General features: G+C 48.4%; 1 protein-coding gene across 3 annotated transcripts in view; it reads right to left on the bottom strand.

Annotated features, from left to right (window-relative positions):
- Nucleotides 1-23,698, bottom strand: part of KCNIP1 (potassium voltage-gated channel interacting protein 1) — a 216,325-nt gene that overhangs the window by 24,391 nt on the left and 168,236 nt on the right. Inside the window, exon 1 of one of the 3 annotated variants that reach the window (XM_088522632.1) lies at nt 3,156-3,264. The exons of the other annotated variants lie outside the window; for them this stretch is intronic. Coding sequence (XP_088378758.1) covers nt 3,156-3,264 — 109 coding nt within the window. Of the gene's footprint in view, nt 1-3,155; nt 3,265-23,698 lie in introns of those variants that run through there. 3 annotated transcript variants of the gene reach the window in all.

The following is a 23,698-nucleotide window of genomic DNA, read 5'->3' as shown; positions in this document are numbered from 1 at the left end:
ACACTTTTTGATAAAGACCAGGATGTACCTGATTAGTTTAGGGGACAGGATAATCTCCCAGTTTCCACTTCTGCGTACGGAAACTCTCCCTTCCGGAGGGGCGGTCAAGGCCAGTTTTAACAGAGGCAGGAGAGGGCTGTGTGCTAATTCCTCCTCTTCGTATGAAATTCCTGACTGCTGCAGCCCAAACACGCTACTCAGAGCGGTTAAACTCTTGCAGGGAGGTCAGCACACAGGATCACGTATTGCAGGCAAAGGAAACAAAAAAATTCAGGAGGAAAAAGACAACCAGGGTGTGACTTCAACATCACCCGTTTGGCATATGCAGTTTGCACTAATGTTGCTTAAACAGAGAAATTCAGTAAACCAAAAAGGTGATTTTTGCACTAAGCAAGAAAGGTGAAATTTTCCCAGAGGAGAGCAGATAAAGAGAGGAAAATCCTGTTTGCAGGATTGCACAAAGAAGCCCCCTGTCCCTGCAAAAAACAGCCCTTAAAAACTGCATTAAGCTGTTCCAGTGGCAACAGTTCTCCAGGTCAGCAGTGCATCCACCCATCAGGAAAACACTTGGCACCTCTGTCTAACCTGCTGCTGCAAAGTGAGTGAAGCCAGCCAGAGAAAACTGCATTAAGTTGAATCTCCAACGAGCTCTTTGGTAGTATATTTGTAATCTGTTTATTTTGGGGATTTTGGACCCTGACATGGGTCTTATCTAATCAATATCGAGACTAGTCCGAAAGCACAGTTCCTGTTTGCTCTGGATGTCTCCAGTTGGAAGAAATACAATTCATAAATCCATCAAAGGGGCCTGCAGGATGGATGGATTTCAGCAAAGGGGTTTTGTTAAAGTCACAGTCGATCAGTTTAGTGCAGCCAGAATTTACTCTTGCCTCATGGAGAAGCTTCACTGTCTTCAACCACAGATTAGCACCAAATTCCATTGGATGTTTCCCTGAATGCCATTAAACACATACAGTCACGTACGGATGCTGCACTTGATAGGACCACCCGCCAAGAACACTTAGCTTGAGGCAAACGGGAACATTTTAATGCAGAACTCCGGAAAACACAGCTCAAGTAGCCAGCAAAGCCCTGTGCCCACCAGCACTTGCCTGTTTGCAGCAGCTGCAGGGGATCGATGGATGGTTCCTCACGGACCCACTCCCCTTGCACTCAGGCCAAACCAAAGAACCCCCAAAGCTTCCCCCAAATACGTTCAACACAGATGCAGGTCAATCATTGCTGATCCTGAACTGCTGCTAAGGTCTCTGCTTTCAGCCTTTCCCATTAACCACCTCTAGGGATTAACGGCGAGAACAGGACCTCACCTGCAGCATTAACTACAACCGGGGCATTCGGGAGACGCTCACACCTGCAGCAATTTAGGGAATTGCACATCTGCTGGATGAGAACTTGCCATAGTTCCCTCTCTATAAAGCTTGCTCCTTATACTAGACTTAGGAGGACTCAGCAATCTGCTGCTTGCTTTTTAAAAACAAAAACCAAAAGAATATCTAAGAGTAAGTCTGCTTCAGCTACAGCAGATACAGTAACACCAGTTCTAAAAAGGAGTAAGAATATAGGCTATTTTGGTGCCTAATATTATTTTTACACACAGCGCCAGGAAAACATATGGAATTCCTAGATCTTCATAAATAAAAGCAGGGATCAGCAAACAGTGACTATAGAGATGTTAAAAGTATTTACGGGGTATATGTACTCAGTGCCCCCTTCCCATTACTGCTACCCAGCAGGTCAAAGATAAAGTTTAATGCCACTTTTAAAGATTTCCAAGTGATTGCACTGCATTAAAAGTCACCAGTGTTATATTAATATAGCAACTTATATATGTAAGTACTACCCAGCATAAGTAAAATAATGAGGAAAGAAAACTCACAAGCTTTTATAATTTAATGAATGCCAGAGAAATATGCCTTGGTCTCCAAGTGAACAATTTTGCGGGCAAAAAAAAAAAAAAAAAAGGAATTCCAATCAAAATTAATCAGGATATTCATCTTGTAAGACAGAATACCAGCACACATGTAATGACAGGTTTACATCTTCTCCAAGTCTGAACAAAATCACACTGACTTGGGCCAAACTTCTCATATTTGGTCCTTCTAGGATTTTGATAGCACAAATGTTACAGTGGCAAGGGCTGAAAAAAAAAAAAGAACAAAAAAAGAACAAAAACCCCACTCCTTTCCTTGCTTTTAACAACATCCAGTAAAACACTGTATTAGATAAATATTTCCTCTATGTCTATTCAATACTTAGTAAGCTTTACCATATTCTAAAGATAATCCCCAAGTAAAGTAACACGGGTGTTTAGGTTAATATTTGTTATTCCCCTGCTAGGCAAACATGGTGCAGTTAGTGATCGAGGCAAGAATAAAGGCAGTGACTTGTGGCTCTCTCTTTGCTTCAAAAACCTCACTTGTTTCATCCAGAAGTTCTTTTCTTTTGAAATTTGCAGTTATCCACACGTCCCTTTATGAATAGATAACACTCCTGCCAAAGTTAACTTTACTCTTAAAATATATATGCCTTATTTCCCTGGGAAAACCTTCTTGGGGAAAACAAGTTCATTATAGCGGAAACCGGAGAGAGATCAAATCCCCGAGTTCAACAGTTGAAAGCAGAAACATTTCTGCCTGTTATTTTGCTTGTGGTTACTTTGCTGAAGTGTCTGGATTAACAAACACAGGAAAGTTTCCCGTGCTTTATCCCCACTCGAAAGCTTTACTTCCATCGTGTCTCTAATCCGCAAGTGCCACAGCAGGGATCTTTCAAGTGACCCTGTGAAACCACAGACCCAGTTATCAGCTGTGCTTCTACTGACCTGAGACACTTGTCCTTTTCTAAGTTGGGACTAATTTATCTTTGAGAGAGAAAAACATAATTAGTAAGACAGAATTAATTTTAAAAATATAATAAAATGAGACAAAATACATGTGGCAGAGAATCACCCTCAGCATGACAATTCCCTCCAGCTACAGTAACGTACCCAAAGCCAAAGTCCTCAGCAAAGCAAAATTGTACCTTGCAGCCTGTGGGATTTTCCTAAAAGATGAAGGCGATGCCGACAAATCGGCGCATTCGATAAGAGGCAAATCCTCCCGCCAGCCTGCGGAAGAGGGGAGCGGGCTCCTTACCGTTGGAGAGGTCGATGAGCCCCAGGTAGTGCAGGAGCTTGAGCGAGGAGCACACGAGCACCACGATGCCCAGCGTCTGCAGCCCCTCCGAGTCGCCCTGCGGCCACATCGCGCGCGGCGCCGCGCTCCGGCTCCGCGCTCCTCTTCCCGCTCCTGCTCGCGCTCGCTCTCTCCCTCCTTGGCTTTTTTTTTTTTTTTCAAACCTGGCAAGCAATTTCTGCGTTTAACAGTAATCTATGGGTTTATATTCTCTCACTTCAGGGTAATTCTCCACAGAGTTCACTGCGCTCCCGGACAACTGAACACGATGCTGCTACCTCAGCAACATCGCTGCTCTATTTCTCCCCCCCACCCTGCTTTCCTTCATTCTTTTTAAGATATCCCTGATACCATTCAATTTTTGCAGCTGGGATTTTTCCAGCCATTCTGCAGGTGCCAATGCTCCCTGTGGCTGTCTCGTGCTGGAGAGCAGAGGGAGCTGTAGGGGAGGGAGGGGGTCCCTCACCCTTCAACTCGCACCCACCAGCGCAGGGTGCTCTCCTGCTCCCCGGGCTCGCAGGCCGGGCTGCTCTGCTCCCTCCACGTGGCCCCCGTGTCCCCACGCCGGGGACTCGGCTGCGCCAGAGCCAGGTGCCGAAGCACCGAGGGGCTTCGTGTGGCACACGCACCACGCGACGGCTGGGAGCACCCCGGCACGGGCTGCAAACACTCCGAGATGTCCCCACCAAAGCCAGGCTGGAGCTGCAGAGCGTTCCCGCCTCCTTGGGGGATCAGGCCACAAGGAGCAAATACTTGAATTGAACTGGGGCTCTGCTGCTGGATGCAGGTGGCCGTTGAACAGGTCCCTCCTGCAGATGTGTCACTCCTAAGGGCTGTCATGGGTACCAGCCTGGCCAGACCCCCACAGCACCGTATCAAAACCACCTCAATAAATGAGCACTTGAGGCCAAACTGTTTGTTGGGGTGTTTTTGGTACCTGCAGCACCTCCAGCTCCTGCTCATGGTCCTGCCCGCGTGCCGGGCGGTGACACCACGTTATGGGGCCTCCTCCCCAGGGGGACACACTCACCTCCAGCACCGCAGAGCGGCTCGAGTCACTGCGGTGTCCAGTCTCTGCCAGACGCAGAGAGAAACGTGTATGACAGAGAGGTCTAAAAACCATCTAGCTCCTATCCAAGTTTTATCGCGTCCCACTTGCATGAAAGGAGAGCGCTGCATCTAGCCAGGGATAGTGACCACAAAAATAGCCGGGCTCCTTGCTGCCTGAGGAAGGGGATGTGACGGGTCTAGGGGCTGCCCGGGGCCTTGGTGCCGGCTGCTCTCGCTGCTGCTCCCTGGGCTCAGAGCACGCGGCAGAAACCGCTCCCCTCGCGCACTCCCACACGCATGAATCCACGCGCACGCCACCACGTGCATTGGCCTTGGGAAGGCTAAGGAGCTTCCCCCAGCAATGCACAAACCCCCCAGTCTCGTAAGCGCCTCAGAAAAGCAAACCAGAGGGGGTCCACGACGTGCAGTTTATCGCAAAGCGCCCGTCCTGCTGCAGAGGCGCTGTGCAGCAATCCAGACCCAACGGCCCGCTTCCTAAAGCCCTGCACAGCTCCCTCTGTAAGAGGCACAGGGAGAGCACGGAAAACCTTACGATCCCATCACTGCTGTTACTGTAACTTATGCGAAGTTCAACATTTTCAAGGTTTCAAGGCTTTAGGAACCCCTGTTCCTAAAATAAGCAACCACAAGAGAACACTGGGCTTCACTCCTAAGCTCCTGGCTGCGTGAAGACCTTGCAGCTGCCACCCCCACTCATGCCACAAGCCCAGAAGCCATTTGTCACCGTGTCTAGTGTTGCCAAAGCTGAACCGCAACCACCGCTTCTGTGAGGCCAACCTGGAGTTTTCAAACAGGCACGTAAGGAAGAAGCACTCCTGTTGGGGACCGTGAGTTGGCTTTGGGACCACCTTGCTCGTGTGTGCTCTCCCGGTTCCTCACGCTTGCCTGCCTCCTCCTAGTCACTTGGCCTCTGCTATTTTAACGTTCGTGCTACCAGGAGGGACCGCTGGCCAGGGATGCTCTAGGGGAGGCAAAGCACACGTGTCCCAAAGGATCATCCGTGTCCTCCCACTGCAAGAACTGATGGAAGGAAGGGAAGAGCAGTTTTCCTCAACAGCCCCCCTGCACCTTAGCCTTCAGCCACAGCGACTCTCATCCTTTGCTGCAGCAGTGAGTTAAGGAGAGATGTTGGCTCTCTGATTTAAACCAAAGACTAGTCCATGCAGTCAGCGTATCCACATAAAATACAGCACCTCTTGACAAGGCAGAAGTATTACTCAAGAACTTATTAGGTGCTTTATCCAAACCATTCCTGGAACAAAGACAAAGCCCTGAACTGAATCAATACCAAATAAAGAGTTATTTTCAAAATTTTTGAGTTCCCAGGAGCAAATATTTGCCAGTCCCAGCTTTTGCAGAAGAGCACCTGGAAGAACACAGGTTTTCCTAGTCATATACCAACAGCGTTAAGCTCTCCAGTGAAGCAATAAGAGAAGTTTTATGTACACCAGATGCCTCGATAATAAACGTGGTTGCCAACGCCTGCTGTAGGTATCTCGCGTGCAGCAAGAGGGCTGAACGCCCCAGTGAACCACGAGGAAGGTCCCAGCAGACTGAATCCGCCGCAGATTCCCGCCGCTCATGACTGATGATCAGCCTGGTGATTTGGGCGATCTATACCCTCCCCTCATGACTCAGGGGGGTAGAAATAGATCATACTAAGGGTGCAAAAAATATAGCAAGACACAGAAGCACCTTCCCATAGCAGAAGTTTCCCTCAAGTGTCCAAACTATTGGGAAAACATTCACATTTTCAAGGAAGAGAACTCCTGTCCTCACTGTGTTTTAAACGAAATACAGAGTGATACGTTCTCATGAACCACACCTGTAAGCAAACCTCCAGTGACAGTCTATTATTAGCCTGGTAAAACCCCCTCAATATGAAATTTTTGTCATTTTGATTGAATATTCTTTTGCTCTTGTATTATGGTAAGGGATAAACAAGACCATTCGATTGATTCTTCTTGCACAGTTCGTTATTTCCTTCATCTCTACAACATCTCTGTTTATGGATTTTTTTGATACTTAGCAATTGTACATGCTTTTCAGAGGGCTATCGTCCATAAATCTCCCCATTTTCATTCCAGCTCTCTGAAGCCCTTTCATTTCTGTTGCATTAAAAAAAAAGACCTAATGAGATCATTTGCAGTATTGCGAGTGGCTATATCAAAAATATAAAATTACTACTGCATATGTATTTATCCAGTATGATCTTTTGTGTGCACATAAACAAGTTGGGGTTTTGTTGCTTTGCTTTTTAAACCAAGCAAACCAAAATGAAACTGGTCCAGCCTCATGAGGGGCTTTAACTTCTCGAGACCCGCTCAGCGATATTGCTGCCTTAATTCCAGCTTTTTATCGGCCTGCCTTGGTCAACGGCCCCTCATCTGCCCCACTCCCCACATGTGGTTAAGTCCCTTCTGCGTTTCTCTAATTTCTCTGGCGCTGGCCAGCCTGAAACCATTCGTGCCATCTGCAGACGGTGACAAGAAAGCCACTGACTGATAACTACCACCTACGGCTTGGGGAAAATCGCTCTATGAGTAAATCAGTCAATCTGGCCTCTTCTACGTAATTGCCTGCTCAGGGCCCCTGCCCGTTGAGCTAAGGGCCGTTTGGAGCGAGCGGGCTCAGCTCCACGCCACCGGCACTGCTGCAATCCCACCCCGACCCCTCTGCTTGCAAATTCATTTGGCCTCATACCTTGTGTTTTCCAGCACTTACTCGCCAGCCTGGAGTCTTTCTGGAAGTCCTGGCTAATTACCCGTTATTATTTTTGTCGCTGGAGATACATTCTGTATAATGATACGTGAACCGCACAGGTCTCATTAGTTCGGTTTGGATAATGCGGAAATTCGGATGCTTTCCAGTAGTATTGCTCATGGAGCCAGGAAAAAGGAGCTGGCCTCCTCAGTCTACCGTTTCCTCGTAGGCTGCACCTTCCAAGCTGCCTTCCCTACCTGGAAGTAACCAGCAGATGAACCTCATCCTGATACTACCTAACCGTGCTGCTGCAACAACAAGAAGCTGCAATTGCACCCCAAATTTTCCCCTCGGTTCAATTCATCCTACGCGCAGGAAGAAGCCAATGCTGTATTTCCAGCAGCGTTTCCCTGCTTCCCAGCAGGGACACGAAGCTCAAGGGGTCTGAGGAAGCACAGACACGTCCTGCAGAGAAGCAGGGGGAGCCCATGCTGCCCTCCCCGAAGTGTGGAGCTGGCAATTCCCAGCTTTCTGTTGGCACAGCTAGCAGCAAGGACTGGCCAAATCGGGAAAATACAGAAATACCTTTAAATAAGGATTCCAGGAATTCAGTAAGTCCTCATTGACTTCTCTCAATAGTCAATATTGACTATTCTCAAGACCACAGTGAACCTGAAGCACAAACAACTAGGCCCCAGCCAAGAGAAGACTGGTCCTTGCTCTGCACCGCTCGTGGCAAAGGCTGCTCTGAGTGATGTCCACATTACAGGAAGCCTCCTGTGACCCCGAATCTTCTCCAAATTGTGCGAAGACCAGCTATGGAGGAAGAAATCAGGCAGCCTTGGAGGACTAACTTGAGCCACAGCTCACACACTGTCTGATTTGGGTCGGAGGCAATTTATAATTAATGCAGGAGTAATAAGAACCTCTGCCAACTATTAAAACATCATAGATGGCAGCTCAGCCAGGCTCCATTATACTTTCCCCCATTCACTAGCTTTCACTGTTTTTCTTTTTATTTATTTATAAGCCAGCACAGTTGCATGACCAGAGCAATGAAACCAAAGGCAGCTGGCTGCCGCGGTCACAGCTGGCTCCCGCGGTCACAGCTGGCACATCTGGCTGACCATTTCCTATGGGACCTGCACCAGATGACCAGCTGCAGCCAGCACAACCTGTTGCAGGCAGCAGCAGCCAGAAGCCACCACCAGCAGCATCCCCAGAAGACACGCGCTCTGCAGCCCCACTTTTGTGCTCGCCGGGTACCTGCCACACTGCTCAGGGTCATGGAGCCGTCGCGAGGCTGGCGGCCACCAGCCACCGTGTCTGGCTGCAGTGACTTTCTCATTACAGGTGGATTTTTCTCCATATTAGATATTTCCCCCAGGCATCAGATTGCCACAGCTTCATTCTGGTTTTTAATAAAAAAAGTGATTAACAATGCAGAACCTCTGGTCTCCCATTTTCTTCTAATAGATTGTATTTTTGAGACTCATATTGAAGTAAGCGTATGAGAATGATAGCGAACAGGTTCATTGTTCAAGAGCTGAGAAGATCAGAAGTTCACAGGAAGGGCAAACCAACAGGTGACAAATCACAGCTGAAGAATAGAATGCAAAACCTGCCTAACTGTTACTATACACTGTGAAATCTATATAAATATATATACACACATGTAATATACTGTCAAACAGCTGTTTGACTCAGTTGCTTAACATAACTGCATCTATTACTCACAGTTTCTGCAGTGGCAGAAATATTGGCATCTTAGCTTGCCAATGCATGTCACAGTTTGCTGACAACGGGTGAGATGCTCCTTCTGACCAAGTCCTTTTTCTCATTCCAGGCCTTTACCTTACAGGAAACAACCCTGAAGAACCAAGCTGGTGAAGCCACCCAGCACTGTGTGTGCTTCACTCTCACACTCTTCTTCCATCCTAGCATCAGTCACAGCAAGAGGAATGGGCAGCTAATTAGTTGGGTGCTTCATTTTTTTTTGTTTTGTGTTGCTTTATTTTTGATAATTTGTTAAATTATCTATAATTTATATTACTGTTTTTCTCCCAGCTTGAAAGAAGACTTAATTGGATATTTGCACAATTGGTCTGAAAAAGCACCCCAAAAATAACCCTTTTACTAGATCAGACTAAGATACTCAGGAAAGAATTATGAAACAGTAGAGAACTGTGTTTTAGATCCACCATGGTCTCAAGCTACACCTTGCCTAAAATATTTGGACTCCTGGGCCAAGTACTAAAACTCTCATCAATCAGTGCTTTGTGATCAAGGGGAAACCAATTAAAAGAGAGTAAGTCTATTAAGACAGTGTCAGAATTCAAGCTTCCTAAAGAAAGTGTCCCCAGGTGGTGCAGACAACTTGGGAAGCAGCCAGAAGTTGATGCTCTATCTCTATGAACGTAGAGACCAGGAGAACGTTTGGAGGACACTGGGCCTGGGACTGCTTGGTGCCCTCCAGAAGGGCTTCAGGAAGGTCTGACCAGCAGAGAGCTCAAAGAGGAGCTTTCTTATAGGTGCACACGCCAAACTATAACAAGGATAAGTTAAAAAATGGCAGAAAGCTCAGAGATAGGAGACCCCCCTCAAAAAAAAATCAGGATAGTGGGGAGAATGGTAAAACGTTCCAGGCACATCAAAAGGGAAGAGATGTGTCGGGAGGAGCGGGAAGGAAAACTAAGATCCTGGGGGGCTCTGCAAGTGGATTTACATTCAGCAGTTCAGCTGGAATTGCAAGGGCAAACGCAAACTGAAGGAGATGGTTTGTCCTACGTCATTTCTTAATGGGCATCAAGGACATGCAAGGTATCAAGAGGAAAGGCAAGATGCTGTTCAGGATGATCAGGGTCCTCTGAGTCAACCTCATTTTGGCCAGCTGAAGCATAATGAGTTCATTACACGTCAGAACAACTCTACAGACTATCCAAAGGCCCTCACTTATACCATCTTAGGAAGAAAGTGCCTATCAGTTCAATAAATATTTTCATGGTGATCCCTAGGATTCACTGGGGATCTTAATAAATATCTGCCTCTTCCTAAATATTCCTGTCAAGCGGCTGACTGGAATATGTCCATATTAAAGCAAAACCGTATGCTGGAGGATACCCCACACACACTACTCCACCTCTATTTTAATTAAGCTCCAACTTATTAATTGGAAGGCACGTTCTTTTCTTGTGAAAAATGTACAGTGCCTAATTTCCATTATTAAACTAAATACCAGTTTGGATAAATCAGCAGATGCTTCCCTGCTGCTCGGAGGTGTCGCAGTGCAGGCCTGGAGGGAAATACTTCTAGATGAAATGAAAAGGAATTTCAGCACTTATTCAGTTCAGAACTCTTTCACGCAAGGAACAAACTCAAAATCTAGCAATGATGCCAAATTATGTCCAGAGGTATTGGAGATGATCATGTAAGTACATCTGAAACACAAAACACTCCTCAGTACACTGAAAAATCCTTGGCTTGGGCTTTCTCTATCCTTAAGCATTTTACATTCACAGAGAGTAGTTAATTATGAACAACTTTTTTTTTTGTTAATCACCATAAAAACATGTGCTACAATAAACTCATTCTGGTACAAGATTTATCCTCCAGTTAAAGCTTTAAAATTTTAAACCACGGATAAGGTCTAGAGCTGAATCCCCCTTCCCTCCATCTCTAGAGAGGAGGAGAAGTTGGCAAAACATCCAAGCACTGAACTCTCCACTCAGCAAAGAAGCATCATTTATGGTTGGCCTGTAAAATAACCATTTACTAGAGAACAGTCTCCTCGTCCTTGCAGGCTGGGCACAGCCTAGACCCGAGCTGGAGCAAAGGCTCAGCTGCCAAGAGGAACATCTGCCTGCATACCTTTGCCATGGTAGCTATACAGGCTTCCTATAGAAAAAAATAAAGGTTGTTTTCAGTTAAAAATAATTATGCTTACCTGTCTGTATCTTAGGGTACTCATCGTAGGAAAAAAAAAAGGCATAAATCATGATTACTTTGGGGAGGAGGGAAAAAATGTGAATCTAAAGTAGCTTTATGCGTCCAACAACTGCATATAAGATCTGCAGATCATCCAGTTGCACAAAGTGCACTAATCCCTATTCAGCTGCTTGCTGCAATATCATCAAGACAGGAAAGAGTGGAAAAACAGTTTCACACACACACACAGCGGCAAATCGGCATGGATTCGCTAAATAATTGATCTGAACAGGAATAAATTTTCTAGCGTTTAGTTCAGTGCCCAGATTGCAAAGCTAAAATCCTTTGTGCTAACATGCCCCAAAACACATTTCCTGCATATTCCTCCTGCATGCCAAGCAGGCAGGCCCCGGCTGCCAGGACACAAAGCCCACACACACATGCCCAGGCACCAGCAAGCATTAATATTGAGGCTTCTTCAGACCTGGGCAGAAGCTATTTTCTCCAGTGGGGGAAAAACACATCTTGCAAAACATCAGCAGAGCACCTTGCGAGTCACGTAGGTGAGCAATCCCATCCTCCCTGTGCATCATGTCAGATCCACCAAAATCCTCCCCATTGCTTTAGGAAGTGAGGCTGAGGTTAGTGTATTTGCTCAACACATTCAGTTCAAGCCTGAGGTCTGCAGAGATAAGGACAGCGATGCTGCAGCTCCTCCTAAGGCCACCACGGCCGGGAGGGCTGCCACATTCCCGCTTGCTGATTGCTTTGGAGTTCTCAGCTCTCTGCCTCTTCCCTCCCCCCAAACGGGAGGAAGACCCCAAAGCGCCTGCGTTGCTTTTGTTGCTGCTTCAAACCCAAGTCACACAAAACTGCCTGAGCCTCCACCCAGCAGCCAGGAAGGCGCCTGCGGCTCCGCTCCCAACGGGCACTGCAATGGCAAAGGATGACGGCTCCAGCTGCGGATAACGGCAACAACCACAGAGAAATGGGAGTAAGTCCTGAGAACCTCCCCTCTCTCATGCTAAATCTGTGGGTGTGTTTTTCTACTGATAAATGACACAGTTGGGAGACACTGTTGCATAAACAGACTTTATATGTTTATGTCCCGTAGAGGTTTATCTAAGTGCTATGAAATGGGAGAAAGTGTCCACACAATCTATGAAATACTTCCTTTTTAAAAAACTATGTATGTAAGGAGTGCGTTGGTTAAAAAACCTGTTAAGTTAAAAAGACCCAAGCAAACAAAAATTAAAGGTTGCCAAGGTCTAGAGCAGTCACCCCGGGCTCGCCTGGCTGTCTGCACAGCAAGTAATCTTGCCCAAACCCTTAAAGGAAATTGCTGGGGCTTGGGTTTACTCACGGACCCACCTGCATTTTGTCCACTCCTCTGGGAGGTTCCTTGGATGCTGTTTTTCTCTCTCCCGCTTCAAAACCCCAGACTTAAAACCTTCACTGCTCCCTGAATCCTACTGAATTATCCTTCAGAAAGCTTCAAACTCAAAAGGGGAACAATGACGTGCAGTGAAAGCAGCAAAAGACAAGAGCAAATAGTGAAAAATCAAATAATAAACCAAGACTGAAAAGGAAAGGAGGGAGACATCGGATGGAAGCAAGTTTATTCACACCGCATGCGTCAAAGATCCTTTGATTATTCCTCTAATCCTAGATAGGGAGGCTTGGCTTTGGTAGGAAACGTGTCATGCTACCGGATCAATCTTGAGGGAAGAAAATGCATTCCCAACTTGCCAAGAAGAATGGAAAGTGAGGAGACTGCCTGTGAGAGCCTCGGTACGTAGCGGGGGGGAGCAGGAGGGGTGCGAAGCCTCCATCTGCAGCCAGGCCCTGCTAGGGAGGACGAGGCAGTGCTACCAGCCCAGGGCCCCTTATCCCTGGTTTAAATCCATAGGTACCCAACAAGAGCAACTCTGTTACCTCTCGGGATGCTACTGGGGACAGCTGGTGATACAACCCAGGGCAGCATCCGTGCTCGGCGGGGATAGCAGCACCAGGCCTGAGAAATCTCCAGGGCTGCTCCTGGGCTCCAAGCGAGTGCCCGGGAGCTCCCTAAAGCCTCTGAGCGGCTGCCCTGGAGCTCATACTGTAGAGGAAAACGGCAGCTATCATAGGAACGCCCAGAAGCACCAAGGCTGAGATGCCTAGGGGAAAATCAAACACTCAAGGATTGAGGATTGCACCCCGTGGCCAAGTGTTCTGCCTGTGGAGCTACAGCATTCTCCTGTGAACAACGCCAGGGCTCAACTGCATCCGGAAGCTACTCATTTCAGCGTGGAAAAGTAAACAGCATTTGCAAATTCTATTTGCTCTTCAGAAAACCCTTTGGGAGTGAGCCAGCACAGGGAGAGCACACACTGAGTGGATGAGCAGGAAGGACTCGGCTTGACCTGCAAGCCAGCGCGGGATCTGTGTTGGGGTTGGCCCCACACGTGTCACTGTCACCGAGCGCGAGCTCACCTGGAAAAGCCACCTCGGAGGACAGCTGCGATAGCTAAAAGGCCACTCGGCAGGGAAAAAGGGCTGTCTTAAAGACCAGAAAGAACCGATGACTTCCAGTGTTTAGTCCAGCCCACAGGAGATCCACATGTTTGCTTAAAGCGAGTCCAACCTGCTCTCCAAAGACCTCCAGAACTCTTGTAATAAAGACTGGGAATTCCAGGCACCTACTATCACTGGCTATTTTAGGGAAATCTAGTCTACAGGGCTCCACTTCTCAGCATCGCGGTTAAAGTGGGAGCGTTAGAAGCAGGCTCGGAGATTGCACCTCACAATTAACTCATTTCAGTCACGCGCTACAGACTGGCGGCGCCACAGAAACTAGGCTGTGCAGTGAGCTGCCCTGCGGGCATTCCCTGCGGGTACATACGGATCCTTTAAATCCCTTTCCAATGACAGTTTGAGCAGGGACTGGAATAAAGGCCTTGCAAAGTCATGCATAAGACAGCTGCATACGATGCCACCTGGATTTACTCAGCAACACCTAGGCAAAAAAAATATATATATATACACACATATAAAAATATATATATCTCTTCCCACACCTTGGTTATCAGCTATCCTGGACCATATTCCCAAGGCCTACAGGCAGAGGAGCACACTAACGCTTCCAGCGACAAGCTCCTCCAAAGCCATCCGAAATACCTAATTTCCACATGCTCAGGAGAAGGCAGTAATTTTTACATGGACGCAGAGGCAGGCAAGCTATAATAATAAAGAGCATTTACATGCGGAGCCCTACCCTGAAAGCCTTTCCAAGGCAGGTGCTTTATAAGAGTATTTCATGAATTACTGCCTGCATCAATATAAATGGACAATTAATTAAGATGCATTTGGAAAGCAATCCCTTCCCCTCTGCATGCGGATGTTTTGAGGTTCTTCTGCATGGTGAGACAGCACAAAATAGCTGTAGCTGGGAAGCCCAGCACAGCAGATTTAATAACCTTCGCTCAGATACATTATAAAGCTATTAAATGTCTGCCATTCAGGTAATTATTGGAGGCTTGCCATATCTTTTACTGTCTCCAGGCCAAGACATGAGGAAAAGGGGAGGGAAAAAAAAAAGGAGGAGTCTTAATGGATCCAGCCGAAGAGTTCTACTCACTAATTACGTCTGATGGGAATGTTGCCTGCTCCACACAACAGAAACCTGAAGCTTTATTAGTAACGAGAGCTCTCAAGTTTCTAATTAACTGAAAACAGAAGTGCCACACGTCTCACATTGTACGGGCTTGTCACACACAAGGCCCCATTTTCACATTACCCTCCGAAGGACTAACTTGCCCGTGTCATGATGGAGAGGACAGAGGGCAATGAAGAAAGGAAGGCTCCGTGCTCTGGGACGGAGCTCAGGCTGCCCACCTTGGACAAGCCCGCCTGCTCCCCCCGGACCACGGCGCCACGAGCCCAGCTGGTACCGATACCCCACTGCTTCCATAGGAGAAGAGCAGGGAAGCGCTTGGCCGAGCTAGCCTAGAAAGCAGGAGCATTTTGGAGTCCAAAAATTAAACCTAAGGCTGGAGAAGGTAACACCTCTCCGGACATCCTCCTGCAGCAAGGTCCCACATCCCAGACGAGGAGGTCAAGACCTGCAGGATCACTTGACAGCAGACAAGCCACCACCACCACGACCACGGGAAGAGCCGGCACCAAGAGCGGGCACAAGTGAGGGCTGAAGAACGTAGCACAAACGAAACCACTATCAGCAGTGTCTGCAAATCCCTGTAGCAGAGCAGGGCATGTCCGGGATTAATTGAACATGACTGGATTTAGATTAGAAAATCCTGCATGCGCTTGAACCGTGAACCACATTAATGAGAGCAGTGGTAATTACGACGATGGCAGGGAGAGGAAATGGGGGAGCTGGACGTCGGGAGCGCCTCGCGGCACCTCCTGGGGCACAGGCTGTCCTGACGCGATGACACCCCGAGGGCTTCGCCCAGCGCCGCCTTCTCCCCCTGCCCTTGCCAAGATGACAGTTCCCTGTCACAGGCTCAACTGCCACCAACCTGCCACCAAAGCCCACGCAGCAGGAACATACAGAACACACAGCTCCACTGTCAAGCGACGATGGGATTTTCCTTTAGACACAGTATTTTTTCAAAATTTTCAGATCTCCTTGAAACGCTCTGAGGAGACCATAGCCCATATTCTCATTTCAGCTTCCAGTCTGACTTTACTAGGTTTATAGCACTGAATATAAATCCTCCATGCTGTTGAATATGGTACCATTAAGTCCTTTCAAAGGTCCACCTGAAATATCCAGCCAAATTCAGGCCTGGCTATCTCCATGCTTGACACCTTTGCTGAAACTATCAGTGAGAACATGTCAGTGCTGGAAGGGGCTAGAGAAGAGCTCCCCTGGCCCATCACTACTGGAGTAAGATCGTCCTATTTCACAGTAGTGAATCTAAAGTTGTTATTTAGCCAAGATCTTGGTATTTATGGTATAGATACCAAGACCTTGGTGTCTATCTTAGCCAAGATCTTGGTATTTTTCCTGCCAGAAATAAAACACGGTACCTGATAGGTGCAGCCTCCACATGGGAAGAATATATATGTGTCTCCAGCCAGAAACCACAAGAGTGACACGAGGAAACTCTAGCACTATTAAACATCGTCATCCTACCGACTTCACCACTGCCGCTGGCTGGATCTCAGGCTGCCAAAGATCAGAGAGGACTGAGAAAACTGCACAGAACCAGTGCATGTGGACAGCACCACCACGACCATCACAGCCGAACCGGGCGCTGCGGGAAGAGGCACCTCGTTATTAGGTATCGATCTACGCTAGGAAGCTTCATTATAAATATTTGTACTTGTGCATTACATGAAGTTTAGGATTTAGGAGCTGACAGCGACAACGGGATGTTCTGTTTTAGCGCTGAGTTTCCCAGAAGGAAAAGCCCACAGGGGAATTCCTGCCGTTTGCACACACAGTCACAGCCAGCCTCACTGCAACTCAAAATGCTGGATGTTCCTCAAGGAGCTTCAGCACTTTGCTACCACTGCCCTGTGCACTCCCACCAGTACATCCTGACAGACACCAGCACTCTCATCCACAGGGACAAGCCGAGGCAGGAGAGGGGTTTTTTGAAAGATTCCCTCGTACCTGCACAGCCTCTGCCTCCATTTGAATGGCTGCAAGGGCCATTTCAGCATGAAATACAGACTGAGGCGGTGGAAGGTGCTCTCATGAGAGCATGAAAAAATAAGGCAGCTTTGGGGCTCAGAGACTACTTTTCCAGAAGAAAAAAAAAAAAAAAAAAAAAAAGTCCACCTTACCTTACCGCAGCATCTGCACAGACAGCCGAGAGGATTGCTGCGCGGGGGCTCAATCCAAGGTACGTATAAATTCCTGCTGGAACACGGTTCTCCTGTCCTCTACCTGCACGTCTGCACATTTTCACTTACCTCATGGCTGCTTGGGCTAGTCCACGTTCCCACGGGACCGCCGGCACAGCCTGGCACGCGGTGCACCAGGCACCGTGACCCACAGCCCACTAATGCCCTAAAACCTCTCGTCCCAAGTGATCTGGCAAAATCACTCGTTATTTAGCCCCACAAATACGCCAGAAAGAGCACGGAGCCTTTCTGCAGCCAAGTGCTCTTGCTCCCCACTTCATAAACATCCATATATTTCTTTCCAGGACACTTGGATTCAGTGGTATGTGAACAGTACATTAATCACCGAGCACAGGTTGGAGCCAAAGGGCTTGATATTTGCTTATTTGTTAATTCTCCTCATCTCACTCGAAGACCAAAATCAATGTAAATCTCTCAGGCGTGCTTTCATGATCCACAGTTAAAAGAATTCTCTGTCTTACATCAAATTTATACAAATACCTCAGTTTTAAGGATATGTAATAGCATCAAAATGAACAGAACTTGCCTTAAGATGTAGCCGTAAGATTTTATACACTGCAGGAATTTACTAACCAGCTGAAAGTTAGTAAAACAAAACAAAAATCCTTCAAGTAACCAAGAAGTGTTTGCATGGATATGATAAGCTGACCTCGCTGCAATGCCTGCGATGCCATTTACTGGATAACTCTGCTTTTTTGGCTCACATCAGCCATCCAAGAGGCAAAACCTCTGTTTGGATAATTCCGGAAGGGAGTTTGGCCACAAATAATCAAGTGTCACTGTATCTGCAGCAGGGAAGCCCCCGAATAATGCAGAGGATATCCCCCCGCCAGGGATGCGAGGAGGGCTCAAATGCCCCTCGAGCTTTTTGCAGAGGCTTTTGCATGCAGAGAAGCTTTTCCACGCAGCTCTTCTCTGCCGCATTTAGAGTCTCCATTTTAATTAAACATTAATCATTAATTTCCTTATGAGTGAAATCACGTAGTCCCTTTCAATTTGCACGATCTTGGAAGGGCGATTTAATCCGAAGAGCTCTGTGATGCACCTGGTCTGCAGAGGACACAGCACGCAGCAGCGGTTACTGACCGCAGAGCAGCAGTGGCAGATCCTGCCCTCTGCGGCGGCGTTTCGCTTGGACCTGCCGGGGCTCTCATAACCCCAGCACCTTTCGGGGTGAGTAAAATTCCTGTCTTCTCTATTAAAAGCAGTCATGCAATACGTATCCCCAGCCCAGAACCACAGCGAAACAAACAATAAAACACAACTAAACACGCACAAGTTAAAAAAGGGGTGGCAGAAGGAGAAATCTAGAGCATTTTTACTGGAAAATATCACAAAAACGATTAACAGTTGTTCTTTTTCAAAGTTGTTACAAGAGTTTTAACTAATAAGAAGTCTTTTTTTGAGAATTGCATTTCATCAGCTGCTACCTGAACATCAGTTATGACAGACACTAAAACACATTATTATTGAGAACTGCCTCTCATTGGGCTCTTGGTTAGCAACAGAAAGCACTAAAATGCTGTTTTTTTACAGCGTTTTAAGACAGAATACTAGCAAAGTTCGGGTTTATAAACAGACACTGAAGACGAGATGTCCAAATTCTTTCAGGAGGGAATTATTCCAGAAATTCATTCTGGTACGTGGGCACGGCCCAGGAGGGCTCCTCCTGGCTGTGACGTGGCTCCGCTGCCAGCAATTAGGTCAGCGAGGTAATTCAGCCCGTCTTACACCAGAGCAGGGCGGCTCTGCCCCGAGGAGCACATCAAGGGTGCCGGATTTGGCAGCCACCCGGGAAGCGGATCACTAAGCGCCCGAGGGGGGCAGCCTCCTCTCTCCGCGTGTGCTTCCCATTAAGCCAAGGCTAAGGGCATGCCGAGGGGCAGAGGCAAACCCGGTGACATTGTGTGTCCCCTGCTCCGTGACAAACAAAGTGCTGATAGGGTGACCCTCGGTTGAGCATCACCTCACAGGCAGCGCTGGATCTCTGACACACCCCCAGCAGCTCCCACTAACAAATAAATCATTTATAATAATAAATAAGCAAACAAATCAAGAGCACATGTCTCTCTTTACCAATCTGGATGACGTTCAATGCCCTCTGGGTTATGTGGAGGGACCGAGAGGAGGCTGGTTCAAGGGCTCTCCATTCAAACAGGCAAGTCTAGAGCAAGTCCATCACTTTAGTCCCTCTTCATCGCCAAACTGCCCACGGGCCAGCAGGATGCAGGGCTGAACCGAGGTTTAGAGAGAAACTGAACGTGAGCCGTGCACCTCGCTGAGCCTCGTGCCTGCTGCACCGCACAGCGACTCTCCAGCAAGCAGCAGCAAACCTGCCGACCCAGCTACTCATATTGAAACTACAGAGAGCGCAGAAAGCAATGCGTGGAAGAGGTTTCAGAAGTGCTCTAACACTTAAACAACCAAGCTTTTCAAGCTTGGGCATGAAAAGCCTTCACCTGAAAGCACTGGGGGAAATCACTAGTGTCCTAAGCATGTGGTGTCACTAGCGGAGAAGGTGACACAAACCCACCCGATCCGGCCCCAGCTCGTCCGAGTGGGCTTTGAGTGAGCACTCACCAGGCGCTGCGCTCGGTACCCAGCCGTCCTTCCAGCAGCGCCCGGCCCGGGCCCTGCCGAGCACAGAGCTGCTCTCCGCACAGGACAGGCTTTGCAAACACGCCTTCATGAGCTTGCTTTCTTAACTAAGGTGGAGACGGTACGAGCTAAATGAATGCCAGTAACAGAGCTCAGCTGCAGGACGTGCATGAGAAGCCCCCATGCAGCCCCCAGCAGAGGAGCCGGGCTCCCCGGCGCCGCGGGCCTCTCCCGACCTGCACTCACAGCTCGAGCGGGGCTGCTGAGAGCAGGGGGGCAGAGCCAGGGGCACTTCCCTGAGCTCACGGCATCCAGGCGGGAGCCGGGGAAGGGAAGAGGCGGCTGCTCCCAGCGCCGCCGTCCTTGGAGCCACGGCCACCAAGCAGAGCCGCTTACTGCTTCTCCTCCCACTTACTCCTCTCCCCTGGAGCAGCCTTATAAAATCTGCTTCTTCCTTTACAGGCCTGACTGTGAACAAGCTTGTGGGAGCCTTCTCGGCTGCTGGTTTAGGCAACGTGTCACAGCCTGCCTTTGCGTTCAGTCAATTCGAAGCAGGGTTAAAGCCTATGGCTTTCACCAACATCACATTCACTCCGCAGTGGAAAAGAAAACATCTCTCTAGCTGCTGAGCAAAGTTCTCATAAGGTGATGTTCTGACTTGCAATACAGCACACGGGCTAGAGATTAACTGGAAACAACTTTAAATATTCAACATTCTGTGCGATACCAGCAGTGATCAAAGGTGCAGAGCAATTCTGCTTATTAATTAATAAGCAAGACTCTAAACTGCACAGATAAGAAGCAACCAGAAACAGGAAGCTGTCATTCGCAAAACATAAATCACCTTTTTCCATTTCTTTCCCCACCTAGCTAATCACAAAGAGTAATGAACCATGGACACAAAATTTAACGGCTCGGTGCAAAAAAATCACCGCTAAAATGCCCTGTTTAACCACTTGGTAGCAACCATGCAAGGACACAGTCTAAACTTCAGGTTTCCAATTACTGTAACAGGGAAGGTACGAAACCAAGAGAGAAAAGGGCTTTTAATATAAATCTGTAAGTGCAATTGAGAATTCCCTAGCAGTTACTCCACCGTGCAGCCGCGCTGATGCGCACGGCAGATTTTGCAAGCTCTATGAATTTGTATCACCCATCACTCGCAGGCAAGTATTTACTCTCCCAATGGACATGTTTCTCCTCAAGCCGCCTGTGCAGCGCGTGCCGAGGCAGGGGCTCTCTGTTAATTGCTGCTGCCACGACCAGGCGATTAGTGCCCGCGCTGATGCTGTCACGTGGCGCGGGCAAGACAGGGAAACATTGCCGCTAATGCCAAATTTCTGGGCGTTTATCGCCGTGACAAAACATTATCCTGCTGCAGCCACTGCCTTGCACAGGAAGTCGTGGAAACAGCAGCAAACCCCCCATGCAATGTATTTTGTCATTACGTGGGGGCCTGGTGATCGCAGAAGCTGCGCGATCCCAGTTTATGGCCTTCCCCATGCCGGAGGTTTTCAATACTCGGGTATCCCTGGAGCTCTCGCCGTGGGTTGCTCTGGCTCCACGTTCACATAAGCCACATGGTAAAATTCTATAAAGGAGAGAGGCTGGAAGGGATCCGCGGCAGAGCCCTCCCGGCGGAGACGGGCTCTCCAGGGAAGGGCCGAGACCATCTCCCTCGGTACAGGGGGATGCTCAGGGTGCAGCCGGATCCAGCCCCGGCCCCGTAAACCAGCTCTCGGCTTCCTCCTCGCACCCACCCTGCTCAGCTCCTGCTGCCTGTGAGCGGCTTCAGCTGTTCCAGAACACTGAAACGGGGCCCGCGTGGGAAGCCTGGGCTGGTTGTCTCCGGCTAAAGCTGCCTAGGGGAAGGTGCCAAACTCGTGGATGGTCTTCACCATTTGCTGCCTAAGAAAAGATCGATCCGGGTCGCGCAGCTGCGTCCCCACAGAGATGCATCCCCCACCGCGGAGCGCCGGGGAGAGCAGGTTGCGGCCGCCGGACACGCAACGCCGCGTCGCGCCAGCCGCCCCGACACCATCCAACCCACCCGCGGCACGAAGCCAGGCACTCCCGTATGGCGCAGGCGTAAGCCCAGGTCAGGATTTATCATGTCAAATCCCCTGGGACAAGCAGGCCCATTCCCCATAGCTCTGCTCCCGCGCAGCCGTTGCTCCCCGCGGCCGCACGCGGGGCTCCAGGGCCCTCTCCTGTGCAGACGTGCTCAGGACACACACGTCCCAGCGGCGCCTTCCCCCGCAGCCACCAAGACGTGATCCTGTCCCTGGCCCCAGCGCACGGAGGCGCCACTCGCAGCCTGACGCCTCTGTCTCCTGAGGTGGGAGCCAAATCACCAGTGTTGCGAACACACAGTAAACTCGCTTACGAATTAGGTTGTTACAAAGCTCTGATCCAAAAAGAGGCATCTGTGTATTCTCCTCATTACAAACGCTCCTGTTGTGCTGCCTAAAACTACCTGTTTCCCTGGGGACTGGGCAACATTAATTCATTATGAGGTTTTCCTACGTTCTCTGCGTAACAACAAGAACCCAGGCAGCTCCAGCCCCGCATGCTGCTGCTGACACGGGCAAGCATGTTAAGGAGGAAGCTTCCAACGGGGCTTCATTTCTGGGGTTCACACAGATGGAGCCAACACGCGTCTGGGTTCCGTTCCTCACTCACCAAACGCACACCATTGGCATGGAGGAATTTCCTCCTCTGCTTCCAAAATCGCAGCTTCCAGATTTACAGCACAACTCTAAGTCTGGGCTGGGGAAGCTGGGCTTGGCAGCACTGAGGTAGTGGGTAAACCTTGTTTATGGCAAAGCATCAACACCCTTTCTGTGCCTCTGCACAGAGGAGAGTCGGTTTGACTGTTTTGTTTGGTTTTTGCCAAGGAGAGGTGAGTCCAAGAGAAATGTTTTGCCCAGGATATTTCATAAGAGGGAAACGAACAAGTGGAAACACTCTTAACATTGGTCTCCAGACTGCACTACAAGAGCTGCCTCTGGCATATGATGCTCATCAGCCACAGGTTTTGTAAAATGCACCACAAAATTACGCTCCAAAACTTTCAAAGGCTTCAAACATTTCATTAGCCCACAAGTAAACAGCTAATTAGTTTGATAAAGAGCATTAAATCAAACAGTACCTCTAGCAAGGCCTTCCAGAAGAAGGGATGTGGAGATGTGAAAGCAGCAGTGGAGACGGGAGGCTCACGGCCAGGCCGGGCGAGTCATGTCAGAGGTGGCAAACTGCCTAGAGGCTGTTTTCCAAAATACAACTACCATATTTATAGTGTATCAAGGTCAGTTTAAAGCCCAGCTAAATCTTATTTGAGTCTAAAAAATGTATCTGTATACCTTTTTAAATATTTTATATGTCAATATGAAGCACATACATATAAACTTATATAAGTTGACAATTTATTCCAGCAATAACTGCTAGAGACCTCCACTGGTTTTATCTATCAATGGAGTCACTGCAACTGGTGTGTGAGCTCCAATGTCAAACACAGGTTTTGATAATAATTGGTTAAAAATGATATTTAAAGGAAAAAAAAAGGATTTTCATGAGAGTTATTTATTACATGATGCACTTCTTGCTAAAGACAAAACCAAAATTCATTAATTGATTTTCATATTTGCGTGCAACTGAGCCTTGAGGGAATATTTTAATTGAAATGAGCTCTTTGCTATTGAAAGATGGGGACTTAATGATGTAGGACCGGGATTGGCAGAGAGGCTCAGCCTCATCCCAGGCTGGCACACACGGATTGGACCGCGTCACCGGTAATCCCTGTGCCTGGAGCTGGATCCGCACCGCGGCTCTCCTCGCTTCAGAGGAGGCCGTGTCACGCGCACGTCCCGCAGCCTGCGGTTCAGCCGACACCCTCCCTTATCAAACCCAGCACATTTAATCCCTTTAGCTCTTCTGCAGGATGCTTGCCTGCATCGGTGTGGCTTAAGAAAAAGCAAAAAACCTCGAGACAAGCAAAGCTCCTGTTCCTACAACCACGTTCAGCGGCAAAATACCTTGTTTTCTCTGCAGTGCGTCCTAGCAAATGAAGGAGACAACATCCTTCAGGGCCAAAGACCTGCAAAAGTTACCTTCAAAAGACAGAGATGACGTAAGGCCGTTACCTAACTTAATTTCTAACTCACCAAGCCAAAGTCTTGCGCTCACATCTTGGTGAGGGACAGGGTTTACAGCTCCCAAATCCCACGTGGCTTTTTTAGCTCCAAGATGCAACTGCACTTTGATAGAGTTGGGAGGAAAAATGGTCCCAAAGCAGAAAGCACATTTCTGGCTTGCAATGTAAACAGAAA

The sequence above is a fragment of the Tinamus guttatus genome, unplaced genomic scaffold, assembly GCF_059628265.1.
Source record: "Tinamus guttatus ecotype Peru unplaced genomic scaffold, ASM5962826v1 Tinamus_guttatus_pri_ptg000155l, whole genome shotgun sequence".
NCBI classification, from domain to species: Eukaryota; Metazoa; Chordata; class Aves; order Tinamiformes; family Tinamidae; genus Tinamus; species Tinamus guttatus.
Note: the sequence above shows the minus strand (reverse complement) of the source record. Positions and strands in the feature narration are given on the sequence as shown.